Source organism: Podarcis pityusensis, assembly GCF_964106645.2.
Source record: "Podarcis pityusensis genome assembly, chromosome: 11".
In the NCBI taxonomy this organism is placed as follows: domain Eukaryota; kingdom Metazoa; phylum Chordata; class Lepidosauria; order Squamata; family Lacertidae; genus Podarcis; species Podarcis pityusensis.
In genome coordinates, this window is record NC_138036.1 from 61,620,206 (window position 1) to 61,639,143 (window position 18,938).

The window sequence follows — 18,938 nt, forward strand, 5'->3', positions numbered from 1 at the left end:
TTGTTTTCAAGAAACAGAAAACATATTAGCAACCACCATTCCCACCCTCCGAATGCTCCAAACATTGTGCTTCCGCCTCCCTTTCCCATGCACAATATCTCAGAACGATGCCAGTGCAGCCCATGTGGAGGATACAAAATAGTGGCCAAGTTGCCAGCATAGTTCCTCCTCCTCTTCCTCCCGACACGTGGACAAAGGCCTTAGGAAAGGGGAAAGGAAGACACTGCCAGAGGTGAGGTTCCTCTCTGAGAAAGTGCTGGGAAATTTATCTTCCGACTGGACAAGCTCAGCATAAATTTTCCTATCAATTCCTCTGGCCATAAATAGGGATAATAACTCTGAGGTGCCGTTTTGAACATATCACTAAAGCTTAGACCTTCAGTAGTAAGGCATGTCATTTTAGGGGGGTGAAACTTAATTTTTGACAGTGAGGGGTCTTTAAAATATGTTTTTGGGTGTGAGGAACTCAAATCTGCTATTATTTTTTTGATTGGGCAACATTTAGCTTGGTAAGGTCAACGTTTGATGAAGAAACACATAACATGCTTTCAGGATTTTAATTTTACCTTCTGAAAAGATCAGGTAATGCAATATAATATTAAATATTAATAATATTAATATATTATATAACTGCAAGTACTTGACAGTCATTTTTCATTGTTTCTATGCGATTTTACACATATTTTACTTACAAAACAAAACTAAATTATATTTATTTAACCAAAATATATTTTGAATTCCCAAATCATGACACAACTTTTTAGCATCCCTCATATTTTGAAATTTGAAAGTTGAAAAATTCAACATACCCTACTGCAGCAGGTTCCTATGAGCAATCATCATAGAAAGCTTAAAAAAGAATGATTGGTGTAAAATATTTTCCATAGTGGAATAAAAGGTTAACACCCCTTCCATTCCAGCCCTGACATGATGATGTTTCATCGTGTTTTTAATATTCTGTTGGGAGATGCCCAGTCAGATGGGTGGAATAATAATAACAAAAACAACAACAACAACAACAACAACAACAACAACATCTCATAGCTGGCACATTCCCACTACATATGAGTTTTTTTGCCTCATTATTTCTACTGTATTTCAGGAACAAACTAAATGTGATGATGACTTCCTGATTATCAATATTGCTTCATTGATTCCTGAATGTATGTGAGATATTTTGGGTGGGAGCACCAACAGCAGTAATCAAAAACTGAAAATACGTAGTTGCTGCCAGATATTTGAAGTAAACAGACCCATTTGCTTCTGCACTGTCTTCATGCCTTGATTAATTTTAATACTAATACATGGGTTTGGGGAAGGACTGTGAAGGACACAGGGAACTAGGAAGAGATGCGAAGCTCAAAACTTTCCAAAGCAGCTCTGAGTAGGGGGAGGGCTGCAGCACAGCGGTGAAGCTTTGCATGCAGAAGGTCCCAGGTTCGCTCCCCAGCATCTCCAGGTTGGACTGGGAGAGACCATATGAACTCCTGGAGAATACACACACTAGGCTGCATTCCTTTTCTAGCTCCAATCCCTTGCAATGGCTATTTAGTTAGAAAACTAATTATAGGCACATAGCAACATGCCTAATTTGGCTCTTTCTCCTTTGGGTATTGAGGTCTCAGAATCTTACATACATTGCACACACAGCTTTGAACAGGAGTGGCCAGTTATGCGTTGCCAAATAGGACATCAATTTTCAGAAAATGTGCATGTGGTGATTTATATGCATAGGTGCAAATTTAAGCTGTACTGTATCTCAGCACAGTGTGGAAGGCATCCAGGTGACATGTGTGTGCCCAAATAGAAGATGCTTTCAAACAGAGAACGCCGCCCCCTGACAGTCCTTCAGTGTAGTGGACTGCACTCTGTTGAGCACAACACACACTCAAAAGTGTCACGTCCTCTGGCCAAAATTAAACTGCAGAGCTCTTTTGGAAATACTCAATTTTTATGAGAACTGAGTATGTCTAGATCTGGCTCCATGAGCTTAGGGAGCATCTCAGAAGGTGATGGTCTCTCCTTCAATGGAGGCTTTTAAACATACAGGTTGGGTGACTGTCTGTCAGGGATACTTTCCCTGTGATTCCTGCCTTGCAGAGGGTTGGACTAGATGACCCTTGATAGCCCTCCCCTCTCTACCGTTCTATGAGTATGCCTAACACAACCATCATTGACTTTACATTCAAGAGATCATCATAATAAGGCATTACCCTGATCCTTTTTTCTTTTTGTCTTTCTTTTTTTTCTTTTTCCCTTTTTTCTTGTCCTTGCGTTTTTTATCCCCATCTTCTTCATCACCGTCCTTGGTCATCTGGTTGGCTCTGTTCTTCCTGCTTTTACAGCCTTCTCCATCTGATTCACTGATGTCTAATCCACCATCTTTCATCCTCCGCCTTTTGTATTTTCGCCTACGATCTGCGGCAGTCTCTTCATCCTCATCCTCGCCCTCTTCATCCTCTTCATATTTCTCTCTGGTTTTCTTACTTGACACTCCCTTTCTCTGAACAGATTCTTGCTCTTTATTGTCAAGAACAGAGAACAAAAATACATTCCCTCTGGATATCAGCCACCTTCCCCCCCTCTACACATAAACCTACACACACACACACACACACACACACACACAATATTGTTTTCTGATGTCATTGTTTCAAGCCAAGTAAAAGCAGTGAATGATCCCTGGGCCAGTCACGGTGCAGTGAGAAACCACAGCCTCAGTTCTCAGTCATTATGGACCATATTCGGTAGCCTTGCATTAGCCATGCAGCCTCACATACCCCACAGGTAGGGTGGACAGATGCAGGCGTGACCAGGGCTCCTCCTGCACCTTTAATAGTGATGCAGAAGGATGAATGTCAACAGGTGTGACGTGTCTGAACTGCTACTAATTCCACATAATTGTGAAAAGTCCAGCCTGGCCAGGCATTTCCCGGGACTGTTATGAGGCAATGCACCTCTCTGGGCTCTTCAGAAGGATCAGATACAAAAGTAGCAAAACAAAAATGGAAAAGTGAGAAAATTTTGTGACAACCTTGGTGGTCAGTTAAAGCCTGCAGTGCCTCACTTGCCTACCCCATTTCAGAGTATAGTACCTTAATGGGACATTAAGAAACCAGTGCAGTTGCAGCCATTTATAAATAGCATTGGAATGACATAGAACAAAGTTTTTCCTAGATGGTGTACACAATTCCAGGACAGTGTTCAGCTCTGACAAAGAATGCAAACTACTGCTGGTCCAATGCATTGGAGCTGTGTTGGAAATCCAGGGCAGAGCATTGGGATAATTTTGGCCCCACTCCAAGGAATGCTAAGCACCGCAAAAACAAACAAACCACACACTTGACTGAAAGCTAGGAGTGCATATCACCTATGAGGTGTAAAGGGAGCCCTTGGGTTGAGTCCAGTCCTTCCCATTCCCTGCTCCAGGTGAGTGGAACTATCAGAAATGGCCATAGATGAAATCTTAGCCCTGTTTCAAACTGCTCACGAACTCTAAGGTGCTAAATGCTATTGCTCTATTCTCCACATCAGCCTCTTATAGTAGAGATTAGATGTGGACTTTTTACGACGCACAGATGGCTTTGTCTGGATTGAGGACATCATCACAATGTGATGTCAACAGATTGCATTCCAACATTACACTGTTTAGGCTGTGTACTCTTATTTTTAGCCATATAGGTGGAACTATATGTATCAGTCAGGTCCACCACCTTATGGGAGGTTTTCAAAAGCATAAAGCAGCCAGGCCAAAATTTGCTGTGGAAGATCAATGCATATATGTTGGCTTTTCTGTTAAAAACTGCCTTCCTAGTTGCATTTTCCGCACTGAGGAAAAATAGGGAAATATATGGAATGATCCTAAGATCACAGATAAAACTCATATGCCACAAATATAAGCAGAATGTTAAGGAACAGAGTGTATGCCCTGAAAATGGGAAAACTTCCATTTAACACATGGTTGCCATTTTAATACTGTTAATTGAAATAATCGTGACATGGTTGCTGTCATGTTTGTTAAGTACCATATCAACAAGAGGACATTATTCTTGAATTTCTACCGCCCTTTGTAGGTGATGACATCTTGGTTCTTTTGCAGTGTGAACCATTGTGTATGCGGAACTGGCCTGGGGGTCCCTGCCCAGCTTGCTGAAGGCAGAGATCTATAGAACCTCTTTTCTCTCTCTCTCTCTCTCTCTCTCTCTCTCTCTCATTCACTCACACTCTATCCTGGGCATTCTTACCTTCTTCGCTTTCAGCAGCACTGCCTTCATCATTGTCAACCTCTATTCTCACTGTGGAGGAAAAGTAAAAACTCTTTGTTTTCTGTGTCCTGAAGTCCATTTAGCGGCTCTTTAATTCCCAGATCCTTAATGCATCTGCTGATTGTTCCCATCTCTGCATAGTCATTTAAAGACCAATTCTAGCATTCAAATCATAAAGACATTAGGCAGGACCAGAAGTGCATCTACCTGCAGACAGCTTTGTCCCATTTAAAATAATTTGAGCTGTGCTACTGCTAATGGCCCACTCCTGATAAATGGTTGGAGAATTTATCTTTCTCCTGGAAAAAGTCTGAAATGGCACACTGCATTCTGAGCACAGCAGGAAATTCTTGTTTGCTCATAGAGCACTCTGCCTTAACAACAGAGAGCCCGGCCCCTGTTGGTTCTGGCCTATACAAGTCGTACAAACATCAGTTACAATTGCTGAAGAGGTACAAGTAATGGGGGAAGAGCTGTAGCATCTGAAGACCACAGGTTCAGTCTGGGCATCTCCAGATAAGGATGGGTTACACACCTGTATGGAATTCTTGAGATCTACTGCCATTGGTGCAAGATGCACCAATAGTATAAGGCAGCTTCCTATGTTCCCATGAAGTAGTAATGTTGTACATTAACAAATTAATACAGTAGTTGCAGTTTTCAAATGCAGCACAACCTTATTTATCCAAATAAACTGATAACAAATTGTTAACCATCTAGAAAATCACAAAACATGACTTCTGACTGCTGGCTATATGCTTTTTTCTGGGGGGTGGGATGCAGGGGTACACATACCCCTAAACATTTTGTGAATTTTGTACTTTTGTCCATTTACTGTATTTATTTTTCCCGATTTGATCTATAAAATGGTGGTTTTCTTGAGTCAAAATGACAGTACCCCAAACATTTTTTTAGAAAAAAAAGTGCTGGTTATATGTATGCTTATGAAAGGCGTTACATGTGGAACAAATGGTCAGTTTAGGTCATTTAGTTTTATCATAAAAAGAGGCAAGAGATTTAGCATGACAGAAAGAAGGGAACAAGTTCCAAGTGGAAAGAAATGAAGGAGAATCATGAGAAAGGGAGGAGGTGCTTATTTCTAAATAGGCATGTCTAGGATTGTGCTGCTGGTGAACTTATTTATTTTTTGTTGTGAATTTTTTGTGGGGAGAGATCTGTTTCATATACTATTAATCTGAGCAGGAAGTTAGATTTTATATTAAGATCAATGCAGGTCAGGATACACATCACAAAAAAATACTCATCTTTGAAAGATTAATGCACCAATGAGTTGCACAAAATGGATGTCTAGGTTTTTTTCCCCTTCACAGGCCTTCTTATCCTAACTCCAGTTCTCCCTTTCCCCAGTGCTGTAGCCCTTGTCCAGTTTCACAACCCATCTCACAGCTACATTAAAGTATTTTTCTAAAAAAAAAAAAAAAAAGGCAAAGAGACCCAATCACAGATCTCCCAGGTCACATCAACTTCAGAATGTTCTAATTCCATAGCGGCAGGCTCACCACTGGTGAGCTTTTTGTGACTTTTCCACATTCCATCAGTCACATTGTTTCCTATTTTCACTTATCATTTGAAGGAACCTACCCAAATCTTTTTTCAAAACAATGGTGTACATGTTAATTTACTGAGTGAAAACTCCATTGAACAAAATGAGTACTGCTTTGATAAAGTGGGAGATTAAAGAATGGCAAAATATGTAATGCTGAGAAAAGAACAGAATTATTATTGTTTTCTGACTGTGCAAGAGTTATTCAGAAGTTGGCAGGATGATTTTTTTTTAAAGGCATATATGCAAGAAGCAGAAATTCCTTCCAAAAAGCCAGTAACATGTTCTGTCATTTCAATTTCCACCAACATCTGCATAATCTTCCCCCACTCCCAAATTATGCAAAAATGTTATTCAATATCAAGAGTGGAACGCAAAAATGAGTGTTCTTTTGCTTGGTCTGAATATATGCTTTCACCTGGAGGCAGTAAATGGATCCACATTATACAAAGATCATTACAATTGCCATGGAGTCCTTGCAGTGATGAAGACTTTTGGAAAGATGCTTTGCATGCATGCTATAGTAGGGCACCTTACTTTATTTGTAAGGTGTGCCTTCAGTGATCTGCTTTCAGCCAAAGAAAAAACTCCCATGGACAGAGGATCCTGATGAAACCACGCAGTAAGGGAGCAGCTGGCTGCTTACAATATGCACTGGAATGGCCATTAAAGCAGGGAGTATATATTCTGCAGAAATCAACATGCTGATATCTGTACCATAAAAAGGCACTGCTCATAACCGGGGCTTAAACACATCGTCAATGTAATTGATTGAATTTAATTAAGCACAGTGGCACAGAATAACTAGCAAGCAAAAGAGAATCCAATGGGCAGAGTAATGTGTTGATGTGAAGAAGCAGGTTGCTTATTCGCCTGGTGAATAATGCCTTGGGGAAGGGCTGTGCATTGGTAGAGCATCGCCCTTGCCTGCGGAAGGCCCCAGGTTCAATACTTGGTATCTCTTGGGAGAGACCACTGCCTGATACCCTGGTGCCAGTCACTGTGGATGATACTGAGCTAAAGGAACCAATGGTCTGACTTGGCTTCCAATTCTCCTTAGTCCTATTCCTGAACTCTATGCACTATTCGGGGAGTGACAGTGAATCAATGGGAAACTTTAACTGGGTGGCACTGTGGGTTAAACCACAGAGCCTAAAGCTTGCCAATCAGAAGGTCGGTGGTTCAAATCCCCGCGACGGGGTGAGCTCCCATTGCTCAGTCCCTGCTCCTGCCAACCCAGCAGTTCGAAAGCACATCAAAGTGCAAGTAGATAAATAGATACCGCTCCGGCGGGAAGGTAAATGGCATTTCCGTGTGTTGCTCTGGTTCACCAGAAGCGGCTCAGTCCTGCTGGCCACATGACCCGGAAGCTGTACGCCAGCTCCCTCGGCCAATAAAGCAAGACCCCAGAGTCGGTCATGACTGGACCTAATGGTCAGGGGTCCCTTTACCTTTAACTATAGTAAGGTTTAACTGAGGGAAATGAAATATAATAAAACATTCCAGGATCCAGTTACTCTGTTTCTGCAATGCCTTTCTCTATCCCTCTCCTTCCTTCCTTCCTTCCTTCTTTCTGACTTCCCTTCTTTCTTAAGCTGCAGGGATACACATATCTGGAAGCAGGATGAAAATATTTGAAAACATGGCTCAAAACAATGGCTTGTGGTCCCAGCAGCAATATCTTGGGGAAACTGTTAAGTTTTCTCCTCATGACTGACAATTCAAGTCACATGCAGAAATGTAGATATTGTATTCAGGTCCTATAAGTGGGAAAGTAGGCATCTGCCTCAACTGAGCCAAAAATTTGTTTTTTTACTATTATTCTTTCTCTTTCTTAGTTGTGGTTCAAAAACAGAGATTGCCAACACAGAGTTTTGATTTACAAGTTAGTATCAAGTTAATAGCTAGGCTGCCGAAACGAAAGGAAGAAGCTAAGAGCAAATGAAATGAGAGCAAATTTCAGAGACAATGCAGACGTCCCCGTCCCCCCCCCACACACACAGACGCACGCACACCCCAGACTGATGTTGGGAGGGAGTTTCAGCTATAAATACTAGAATTATGCACCTAAAGGATGCTGGAATAAGATGTATAATTAAAATTGCCATTACCATTCCTTGGTGAGGCAGTTGGCTTTTCACTTCTAGGCATCCTGGCTGTATTTCACAGGGCTCTTGGAGCTGCTGCCTGCCGAGGCAATTACCAGGATAAGTAGTTTGAGATAAAGTATCCAGCACATCAACATACTTATGTCTGTCGACGAAAGGGTGCCGGTGGCGTTTCATTCTCTGAAACATAAGAAGGTACTAATTTCCTGAGTCATTCATTTTTCATGAATGTTTGGTTTGCCATTTAGGGGTAGTGTAGAAGAGTCAATTGGTTTGGAGGGTATGTCTTGCCCTGTCCCCCCGACCTTTCTAGCAGAGTGGGAAGAAAACTTCTTACAGAACCACAAATCTCACTGGAAGTTGGCACACAAAGCTGAACCATATTATATTGCTAAAGTGTTTATTTCTACAAGAGAGGTCTAGCCATTGACCCGACAGAACACAGAGACACATTAAAGTGAAAGCTAGGAGTACAATTCACCCAAGGGTTTAGAGCCATTTTGAGAATGGCTGTTCCAGTGCAATGTCACAAACCCAGGACAGGGAAGGGCATAGATCAGCGGTAGAGCATCTGCTTAGAGAGAGAAGGTTCTGGGTTCAATCTCCAGCAAGTCAGGAAACTTCAGCAGGTACAGATTTTCTCAGCCTTGCATAGCAATCTGTGCGGGCCAAATTTCCCTCTTCTATATAAATGTTAAAGCTACAGGATCCCTGTCCTCCTTCCCTTCTGGTTTCCCTTGCTTTCACGGGAGGCTGCATGGGAGACTCACACCAAGATGAATGTGCAGGGACTGCCCCATTCATTCCTACAGTGTTAGACCATTGTAACTTGATATAGTACCACTCTGGTGTCTTCTGAAAACCAATCAGAAAAGGGGGCAGGGTCCATACACATGATGCAGTCTAAGTCTGTGTGGGTGTCTATGAAAGTAAACAAAGAGTATCAGTTTTTGAGCAAGACATACAGAAAGAGTCTGACAGCTGACTTTGGGGATCTGCAAGATCTGGAAAGGGACCTTTCCACCACCCATCCAGGAGTGGGTGTGGGGCAATGAATTTTGGCTGTCCACTGGTGTTTTTAAGCTGTCTGCCTCCTCTTATGTGCAACCAGTATATTTGTAAATAAACTCAATCACAAAACAGAACACCATAAACCTCAGTGACTTACTTAGAAGATATAATATTCATCAAGGTGCCGTGTCCCCTTTTCACCCAAAGTCCTACCCTCTCTTAGGACTGCAGTGGGGCCTGTGGGCTACTGGTGCCCCATGGAGCACACGTTGGGAACCCCTGTGATACAGAATCTTAAAGGAAAGAGGGACTTCAAGAGGGGAGGGAATTTTGGTGAAAAATGAAGTGGGGCACCCCTCACCTTCCATTTGTCAAATACCATGTCTTACCAGAGGCTGCTTTTTTCAAACCTCCATTTTCCTCTTTGCCCCACTTTTACTTATTTCCACTTCTAGGTCCCAGCTTCCATGCCAGGTCTACTGCCATTGGGCAACATGCCCCCTGGTTTCCCCTGCCTCCTGACCCAAATCCAGCATTGTGTTGCAGCATGACAAAGCCTCCAATGAGGGCTGTATGATGGCAGCCTTACATTTTAAAATAGGAAAATGTCTTCTCTCATTCCAAATCATCTGAGCTCATGGAATTTCACAGTCGTTGGAGAAGTGGGAACAGCAGAACAAACAGTTATGCTTTATTTCCTATCAAATATTGGACTTCATGCACCAACAACCCCACATCTTTTCCTAATAATAAAATCATTTTTAAATAACAATGATTCCTAAACCCTCTTCCTTTCTGCTATGATGAATGTAAACAACAACAAAATCTTTCTTTTTGAGGTTGAGGGGAGGAAAACACTTTTCCTTTTTTGATCAATCCAGTCCTAAAACACAATAATTTCATCTCATGTTACATCCTTTCTGTTATGTACTGAGCTGAATCCTAGAACAATAGGATCTAGAATGCTGTAGTCTGATTGGTCCACAGGAGCCACCCAATTCAGCTCCAGGTGGAAGTGAATCAGCGACCTGATTGGCCTGCAGGAGCAGCCAATCAGGCTTCTGGAGGAAGTAAATTCACAACCTGATTGGCCTACAGGAGCAGCCTGGAATTAGCCAATCAAGCGGCGCCCGTTGTGTAAATAATGTATATATAGTTAGACGTTTTGGGGAAAGTTTCATTCATTGCTACTATGAGCTGAATAAAGAGCATGAAATTCACACTCGACTCCGAGTATATGTCACTTTCAAATTATTTTGAGAAGATTTCATCCCCTTTGGTCAAAAACTCTTATTGGTTCAGATTTGGTAACAGCAGTGTTGAACGAGCTTTCTTAAGATGTGCTCACACACACATATGAGGTAACTGCTGGTTGACCAGCCAAACCCAAAGAGTACTCATAAATGGTTCCTCAGTGTCCTGGGGAAAAGTGACAAGTGGGATGCTGCAGGATTCTGTCCTGGCCCCCCTTTTGTTTAAGGTCTTTATAAACAACTAGGATTAAATCAAATTTGCAGATGACACCAAACTGGGAGGAGTAGCTAATGCAGCAGAAGACAGTATTAGGATTCAACATGACCTTAACAGATTGGAGAACTGGGTGCAAGCTAACAAAATGAATTTCAACAGGGACAAATGTAAGATTCTGCACTTAGGCAGGAAGAACCAAATGCACAAATATAAGATGGGGGACAACTGGCTTACTAGCAGTAGGAGCTGTTCAACAGTAGGTGTTGTGAACTCTCCTTCCTTGGAGGTTTTTAAGCAGAGGTTGGATAGGCATTTGCCAGGGATGATTTAGTGGAGATTCCTGCATTGCAGAGAGTTGGACTAGATGACCCTTGGGAATCCCTTCCAACTCTACAATTCTATGATTCTATTTAATAATGTCAAGTTTCTGTACCTGTGTACACTAACGGTTGAGTTGTAAACTTGTAGAGTTATTCAGGTGTGGAGTCTGTGTACTGAAGTACCTAGTAGTTGAGCTGTGCATATTGTACATATTGTACCTGTGTTTGGTATAACATGAACAAGTCTTGAGACTCAACTGAGAATCAAGGTTCTACATTAGATGACAGATATGGTCTTTATTTGTTTCTTTCAGAAGTGCTCAAAAAAAAAAAAAAAAACAGCAAAGGTACAAATATGAATCCCAACTTCTTTTTAAATTCATACCAGCAGCATACAATTGTAAAAGCAGAATGGCTTTTCACTTAAACTGGCAACCCAAGCAGAATATATTTGTTATGCCATGGCAACAAGAAATGAAACCCTCAATCTTGGAGCTGCCAGCTAACCAGGGGAAAAAATCCCAGCCTCATCTGCTCTTGTGCCCTTAAGAGCACCTTGAACTGCAGAAGCAGGTTCTCACGACATGAAGATTGACATTTATCACCTGCTAATTTCTGCTCAATAACCAATTTATTAATCTCAAAGAAGCTAAATCCAATCAGAAGGCGGAGGGAGTTTTGTTCCCAACTGTGAGGCCAAATTAGGGAGGAAGCAATGGGAGCATAATCTTGAAGAGGAGCTGCAGAAGAATGAGAGGAGAGGAGTTCTGGTGCAGTCATGGATGGGGCCTGGGGGAATGAAGGCCAGATTGGGCCCATCAACAGGAGATCCCCATGCCTGGCTGCCAGCTTAGTGAAATGTCACAAATAGGCTGAGAGCATTCAGAGATTCCTTTGCCCACATATGTACACTGAGCGCATGGTAGGGGGCAAGGCCCCCTGGCCACACCATTCCCAATGCCAATGTGCTCACCAGCCACATACACCCCCCAGTGGAGCGTAGGAATGAAAGAAGCTGCCTTAGACCAAGTCACAGCACTGGCCTATCAGCTCAGTAATGTGTGCACTGGCTGGCAGCAGCTCTCTAGGGTTCCAGACAAGAGCCTTTTCTCAAGCCAACTTGGAGGCACCAGGGATTGAACCCAGGACCTTCTGCCTGCAAAGCAGGTGCTCAGCCACTGAGCTGTAGCTGAGAAAGGACTCAGTGTGCACCTGGGTCACAGAAGGTCGTTCTTCATTCTGTAGGCACAATCACCAGGGCAGCAGGGCAAGCAGACATGTCATCTTCAGAAATGAGGCTAGCAGGCCGCTCCCTCGCTCCCTCGTGCATCCGGGGGTGGGCAGAGGAGCTCTCCTACAGGCATACACACAAATCTCATTTGGGGATCAGACCAGCACAAGAACTTGTCCTGCTCTGAATGCATCACTTGATCTCTTGTCACTTGATCACTCAGCACTTTGTGAGACACAGCCAAATGTATCAGCTGACTCATTTGGGCTTGAGGTAGTATGAAAGTTGTCTCTGAGACATTTGATCTCTGGTGGCTTTTTCACACATGCAGATCCATTGCTTGATGCTACAGCTGCCAAAGGATGAGCATGGAACCAGCTCTAAGCCTGTATCTCCCTGCATTTCCCTCACTACATGATACACATCAGCTCATTCATCAGCCCCTGGAATTAGGGAAGAAGCTTTTCAGATGAGAGGGCGTGGCAAGCTGCTAGTCAACCACGTTTCTGAGTAAAGGTATGTTGTTCTACAGCATACAGCACACCATGAATGCTTACTTGGTCCATTTGTTCCTTCGTAGGATTTCTATTCTACTATTCTTTCAGTCCCCACAGTGGCTTTCAAATACAGTACAGGACAATAAAATGCTAGTAATAAAGCAGATAAAAATGATGAGAGCAGCAAAAGCAGTCAGTAACAGCTAAAAGCAGCACAAATAAACACATAAAGCAGTATAGATAGACAGCAGCAAGAAGCAAATCAATATTGTGATTAAGGACTGATGTAGAAATTGAGGTTTGGCTTTTCCTGTCCAACACCCCATGGGACTCTGAGTCCCCTAAATCCATGACCAGTTGACTTTAAGAAAGCCGACTTCATAAAACTTAGGGAAGTGCTGGGTGAGATCCCATGGACAGTAATACTAAAAGGAAAGGGAGTTCATGATGGCTGGGAGTTTGTTAAGAGGGAGATAGTAAAAGCAAAACTTCAGGCAATACCAATGAGACGGAAACATGGAAGGTGCCTAAAGAAGCCAGGGTGGCTATCTAAAGAACTTTTAACTGAGTTAAGATTAAAAAAGGATGTGTACAAAAAATGGAAAAGCGGGGAAACCACCAAAGAGGAATTCAAACAAATAGCCAGCACGTGTAGACACAAAGTCAGAAAAGCTAAAGCACAGAATGAACTCAGGCTTGCTAGAGAGGTTAAAAGCAACAAAAAAGGCTTTTATGGGTATGTTCGTAGCAAAAGGAAGAACAAAGAAACAGTGGGGTCACTCAGAGGAGAAGATGGTGAAATGCAAACAGGGGACACAGAAAGGGCTGAACTCCTCAATGCCTTCTTTGCCTCAGTCTTCTCTGATAAAGAAAACAATGCCCGACCTGAAGAATTTGGAGCAAATGATTCAGCAGAGGAAACACAGCCCAGAATAACTAAGGAGATAGTACAAGAATACTTGGCTAGTTTAGATGTATTCAAGTCTCCAGGGCCAGATGAACTGCATCCAAGAGTATTAAAAGAACTGGCAGATGTGATCTCAGAACCACTGGCAGTCATCTTTGAGAATTCCTGGAGAACAGGCGAAGTCCCGGCAGACTGGAGGAGGGCAAATGTTGTCCCTATTTTCAAAAAGGGGAAAAGAGAGGACCCAAATAATTACCGCCCAGTCAGTCTGACATCAATACCAGGGAAGATTCTGAAGCAGATCATTAAGCAAACAGTCTGTGAGCACCTAGAAAGGAATGCTGTGATCACCAATAGTCAGCATGGATTTCTGAGAAATAAGTCATGTCAGACTAACCTGATCTCGTTTTTTGACAGAATTACAAGCCTGGTAGATGAAGGGAACGCAGTGGATGTAGCCTACCTTGATTTCAGCAAGGCATTTGACAAGGTGCCCCATGATATTCTTGTAAAGAAGCTGGTAAAATGCGGTCTTGACTATGCTACCACTCAGTGGATTTGGAACTGGCTGACTGACCGAACCCAAAGGGTGCTCATCAATGGTTCCTCTTCATCCTGGAGAAGAGTGACTAGTGGGGTGCCACAGGGTTCTGTCTTGGGCCCGGTCTTATTCAACATCTTGATCAACGACTTGGATGATGGACTCAAGGGCATCCTGATCAAATTTGCAGATGACACCAAACTGGGAGGGGTGGCTAACACCCCAGAGGACAGGATCACACTTCAAAACGACCTTGACAGATTAGAGAACTGGGCCAAAACAAACAAGATGAATTTTAACAGGGAGAAATGTAAAGTATTGCACTTGGGCAAAAAAAATGAGAGGCACAAATACAAGATGGGTGACACCTGGCTTGAGAGCAGTACATGTGAAAAGGATCTAGGAGTCTTGGTTGACCACAAACTTGACATGAGCCAACAGTGTGACGCGGCAGCTAAAAAAGCCAATGCAATTCTGGGCTGCATCAATAGGAGTATAGCATCTAGATCAAGGGAAGTAATAGTGCCACTGTATTCTGCTCTGGTCAGACCTCACCTGGAGTACTGTGTCCAGTTCTGGGCACCACAGTTCAAGAAGGACACTGACAAACTGGAACGTGTCCAGAGGAGGGCAACCAAAATGGTCAAAGGCCTGGAAACGATGCCTTATGAGGAACGGCTAAGGGAGCTGGGCATGTTTAGCCTGGAGAAGAGGAGGTTAAGGGGTGATATGATAGCCATGTTCAAATATATAAAAGGATGTCACATAGAGGAGGGAGAAAGGTTGTTTTCTGCTGCTCCAGAGAAGCGGACACAGAGCAATGGATCCAAACTACAAGAAAGAAGATTCCACCTAAACATTAGGAAGAACTTCCTGACATTAAGAGCTGTTCGACAGTGGAATTTGCTGCCAAGGAGTGTGGTGGAGTCTCCTTCTTTGGAGGTCTTTAAGCAGAGGCTTGACAACCATATGTCAGGAGTGCTCTGATGGTGTTTCCTGCTTGGCAGGGGGTTGGACTCGATGGCCCTTGTGGTCTCTTTCAACTCTGATTCTATGCTTCTAAGAATGGATGGAGGCAGGATCCAGTGGAAAGCAAGGCAAATACAGTGGTACCACCAGTTGCGGCCAGGATCTGTTCCGGAGCTCCAGTCAGATCCTGAGATTTCTGCAACTGGAGGGACTGTTTCTGCGCATGTGTGCAGTGTGGTAGAATGTTTCTGTGCATGTGCATGTGGCAAAACCCAGAAAAATACTTCCGGGTTTGCTGCGCTCTCATCCTGAAGGATACACAACCTGAGGTGTGCATATCCAAAGGTATTTATTTTTCTGTTGCAACAGAGTTCCCTCCCCTCTTTCCAAGAAGGGAGAGAGCCTGAAGAAAAGTGTGCAGGAACTTTTAAAGACTTTTGACATTGGCCAACCCCCTTAGCCAAAGACCACCCCAAAATCATCATACATGCATCATGGGAGGCGGTCTACTGCAGAAATCATGTCCGCCAGAATACTGGTCACTGATTGCATTATCTGGACAGCCTGGCCATTCTTTGGTGATGGATAATACTTCAGTTCCTGAATCCAGGTCACAGCCTCACTCTATTCAAACACAGATACACCCTTAAGACAGCATTTGTAAGCAAAAAGACAATGGGGAGGCTTTCCCCATTTGCCTCCCTTACTGCAGAGGAATATTTGAGGTCATTGGGAGAGTCAAAACAGCTTCAGGATTGCTCTCCTGTACTATTTCAGACACATTGTTTATATATTTAGATATGTGTGCATTTATGAATATTTATTATATATTTGAGACCTTAAAATTCTTATAACAGACCTCAGGTGAACATGACAGACTAAAAGAAAGTAGGGATAATGCCAGATGAATAATCCTGGTGTAGCCAGAGTGATGTTGCAGAAAAGCTTCTCTACACAATCTCTGGAGACTGGGGTGTCCAGGGACCAGAGGTGGAGCTTCATGCTCCAGCACCGGGGGGGGGGGGCGGAGAGCAGGCGGGGCAGGGCTGGCGTGCATCCCAGGGGCATGGTGCGCCTCCTGCAGGGGCGCGGTGCCCAGCGTGGGCGGGGGGGCAGCCTCGATGGCACCCCAGCAGGATTGCGCTGCCGCCGCCGGCGCACTCCCCCCGCACTCCTCTTCCTCTGCCAGGGACAGGACTCAGTGAAGACTTTAGAGTAACCCCCTAATTTGCTGTTTACAAGTGGAAGAAGGAAAGTGACCCTAAGCAAATATAAGATGTGTTTATTTTTCCTTTAGGCCACTTGTTTTGCTGGTTGCAAAAGGAGTAACATGGGGAAAGGACCTTTGATAGCTGCTAAGCTGACAGGGGAAAAAAGATTAATATCATTAATAAAATGAATAATACAATGATTAATATCATTAATTAAACACTCTTCTGGAAAAAGAAAAAGAAACAACAGGTGGTCTTTATGGGCCTCAGAACTGCTAAATGAATGTAATTTTTTCAGTTACAGGTGGTTGGGATATCCCCAAGTTCTTAATGTTCCTATGGATGTGTACCAGAAATTTCCAAGAATCTCTGTACAGCCAAATGAGGCGTGTGTGCTGGCCGACTGCAAGGCTCTTATTTCGTAAGAGGAATGTGCTTCACCTCCTGTGATCTCTGCTCATGGCATTGGATGGAGGAAGAGTGTAATGGGATGCATGTTTCACTGCTTCCAGCAGGTGGTGATAAATAGCATTCATTGCTCACAGTTCAGGATTAAAACAAACAAAATGTTTTATAGTGTAATGCAATTTACTGCAACCTGATGTTTGCTGTGAAAACACTGACTTGGGGAAATACCAAGCATGGCAGTGGCTAAGAAATACCCTCAATTCTTTTTAAATTCATTACTCATTTTAAGCAGAGCCGTAGGTGGGATGGGGGTGTCTAGACAGGCTTACTGCCCCAGATGAAGCCCCCAAAGGAGCGCCATTGAGGCTCCCAGCATGTCTGGGCTTCAGCCGGGGAGAAAGATGAAAAAGTGAATGGCAACTGGTTTTTGTTTTAAATATTATTAGTATTATTATTATTATTATTATTATTATTATTATTATTATTATTTCTAAAAGAACCTACAAAAGAGAACCATAAAACAAATATAAAACAGATCAAAAACATGAGAAACAAAAGCAGTTATCGTAGCAACAGTAAAAATACAAAAAGCAGTAGACATAAATTGAGCCCAGGATTTCCTCACTAAGCTGAAGAAGGCTCATTTACAACGCAATGCAGGGAGAGTTGGAAAATCTGGAGAGGCTGCGTGGCTCTCCCAGTGAAGCAGAAGATGGGATCCCCTGTGGGCAGGGCCGTCTTTACCCGGGGTGCAAGGGGTGCTGAATTCTGGGGGGCACTCATTTACCAAAGAGGCGCTGCGCCAGCAGCGGTGCTTGTCATTCACAACAGTGGCACTTGTCAGACTCAGCGATGGCGCTTGCCATTCTCAATGGCGCCATGCACACAAAATTACCTTTTACATCAGAATATTATGTTACCTATTGTAGTGAGCTGCGCTGCTATGCGGCAGCGGGGTCAGAGGCACCTTTGACACGACTGATGTTTCTCCTAAGAAGGTGCCTAAACAATACTTATAAGTTTAAGTGTGGTGGTGTTGTATACTTAAGTATAAGTGTATTGTAAATAAATGAGCAAATAAAAAAGTTTGTTGCTTTTTCCTCCCTTCAACAAGAGATAAGGCATAAGCGTTGTGTCTGACATAAGCATAATAAAAGCTAATTTGGGGGCTAAATTAAATTTGGGAGCACTGGGCAGATCTTTGCACCCCAGCGACGCATCTGCTAAAGACAGCCCTGCCTGTGGGTTATTGCTACTGTGTGAGAAGGAAATTCTGGAGGGAAGCTGAGGAAGAGAATCAGTTGGATTAGATGCTCCTTGGGGTCCCTTCCATGATTCTCTGATCCATTCATAACTTTGAATGTGTTTAAATAGCTAAGGTTGATTCATTTTACAGACTATACATGATCTACGCACAGGAAAGAAAGGTGTGTGTGAGCATTTTTCCTGCCAGAGGCAGATCTCTGGCAAGCTCTGGTCATCCCGGCTGCATCAGGATTGTAATGGAAGGGCACTTTAGACTTGCAAAAAGCATTTCTTCACCGTACATGGAAACTAAAATGACTAGAAAATTATCAGGAAATGAGTAACCAAACAAAAATAAAATTGAAAGGAATCTTGTTGAAGTTTACTCAGGAGTAAATTTCCACGTCAAAACTCCTTGAAAGGGTTTCCACAGAACGAAGAAGAGGGGTGAGTGGCAAAAGCCTTAAATGGGGAGGGAAAACATTTTAAAAGAAAACCAGAGGGTCTTGGATGATCTTATGGAAATGCAGTTATTTTAATGATCCTGTGACCAAATAAATCCAATTCAAAACCTGACCTCAGATAGACAATTGCTGCACATGGAAGTTCTACTTTTAAGAAACAACTTGCTTTTACTGGAAGGGATGCTCATTTTCCCTTTGGTCATACAGTCATAATACTTCTTAGGATTCCTTTGTATTCAATGATAGATTGCCTACTTTTTATGCCCTTTACAAATAAATGTGATGGGGTGTGTGTGTGTGTGTGTGTGTGTGTATGCGCGCACACGTGCAAACACACATCCAGGTGGTGGGGTGCCAATCTGGGTCTTTGACCTGGGTAACAGAAAGCCTAGTTTTGCCCCTGATTTTAGGGCTGAATATTTTTCAAACGTCTTGCCTGCGGCCTTGCTCTTCTGTTCATGGAAGGGTTCCTGATTCAGCAGAGATCTCTGCTAAGGAGGGGTGGGGGGAGAGGAGGTGATTTTTGCCAATTCCACACCCTCCCCCATGCTGCCACAGGCCCGTCTAACCAAGATGGTGGGTGGTTTAGCAGTGATGGCAGCCAGGAGTAGCAGCGGAGGCCGGAACTAAGGTTGGCAGCAGAGAGCCTCGGTTTTGGCTTCTCTCCATTTCTCCATCTTAAATTCAGTTCTCCATATTTACACCTCAGTTTGCTCCCCCAAAAAGA

General features: G+C 43.2%; 1 protein-coding gene across 1 annotated transcript in view; it reads right to left on the minus strand.

Moving 5' to 3' along the window:
• Positions 1-8,671, minus strand: part of TMC1 (transmembrane channel like 1) — a gene marked incomplete at its 3' end in the record, with an annotated part of 49,972 nt that extends 41,301 nt beyond the window's left edge. Inside the window, exons 1-4 of the mRNA XM_080972129.1 lie at positions 7,941-8,671; positions 4,245-4,295; positions 3,371-3,439; positions 2,214-2,520 (exon numbers count right to left, since the gene is read on the minus strand). Of these exons, the coding sequence (XP_080828255.1) occupies positions 2,214-2,520; positions 3,371-3,439; positions 4,245-4,295; positions 7,941-7,980 (467 nt within the window). The 5' untranslated portion in view covers positions 7,981-8,671. The remainder of the gene's footprint in view (positions 1-2,213; positions 2,521-3,370; positions 3,440-4,244; positions 4,296-7,940) is intronic.
• Positions 8,672-18,938: the final 10,267 nt, after the last annotated feature.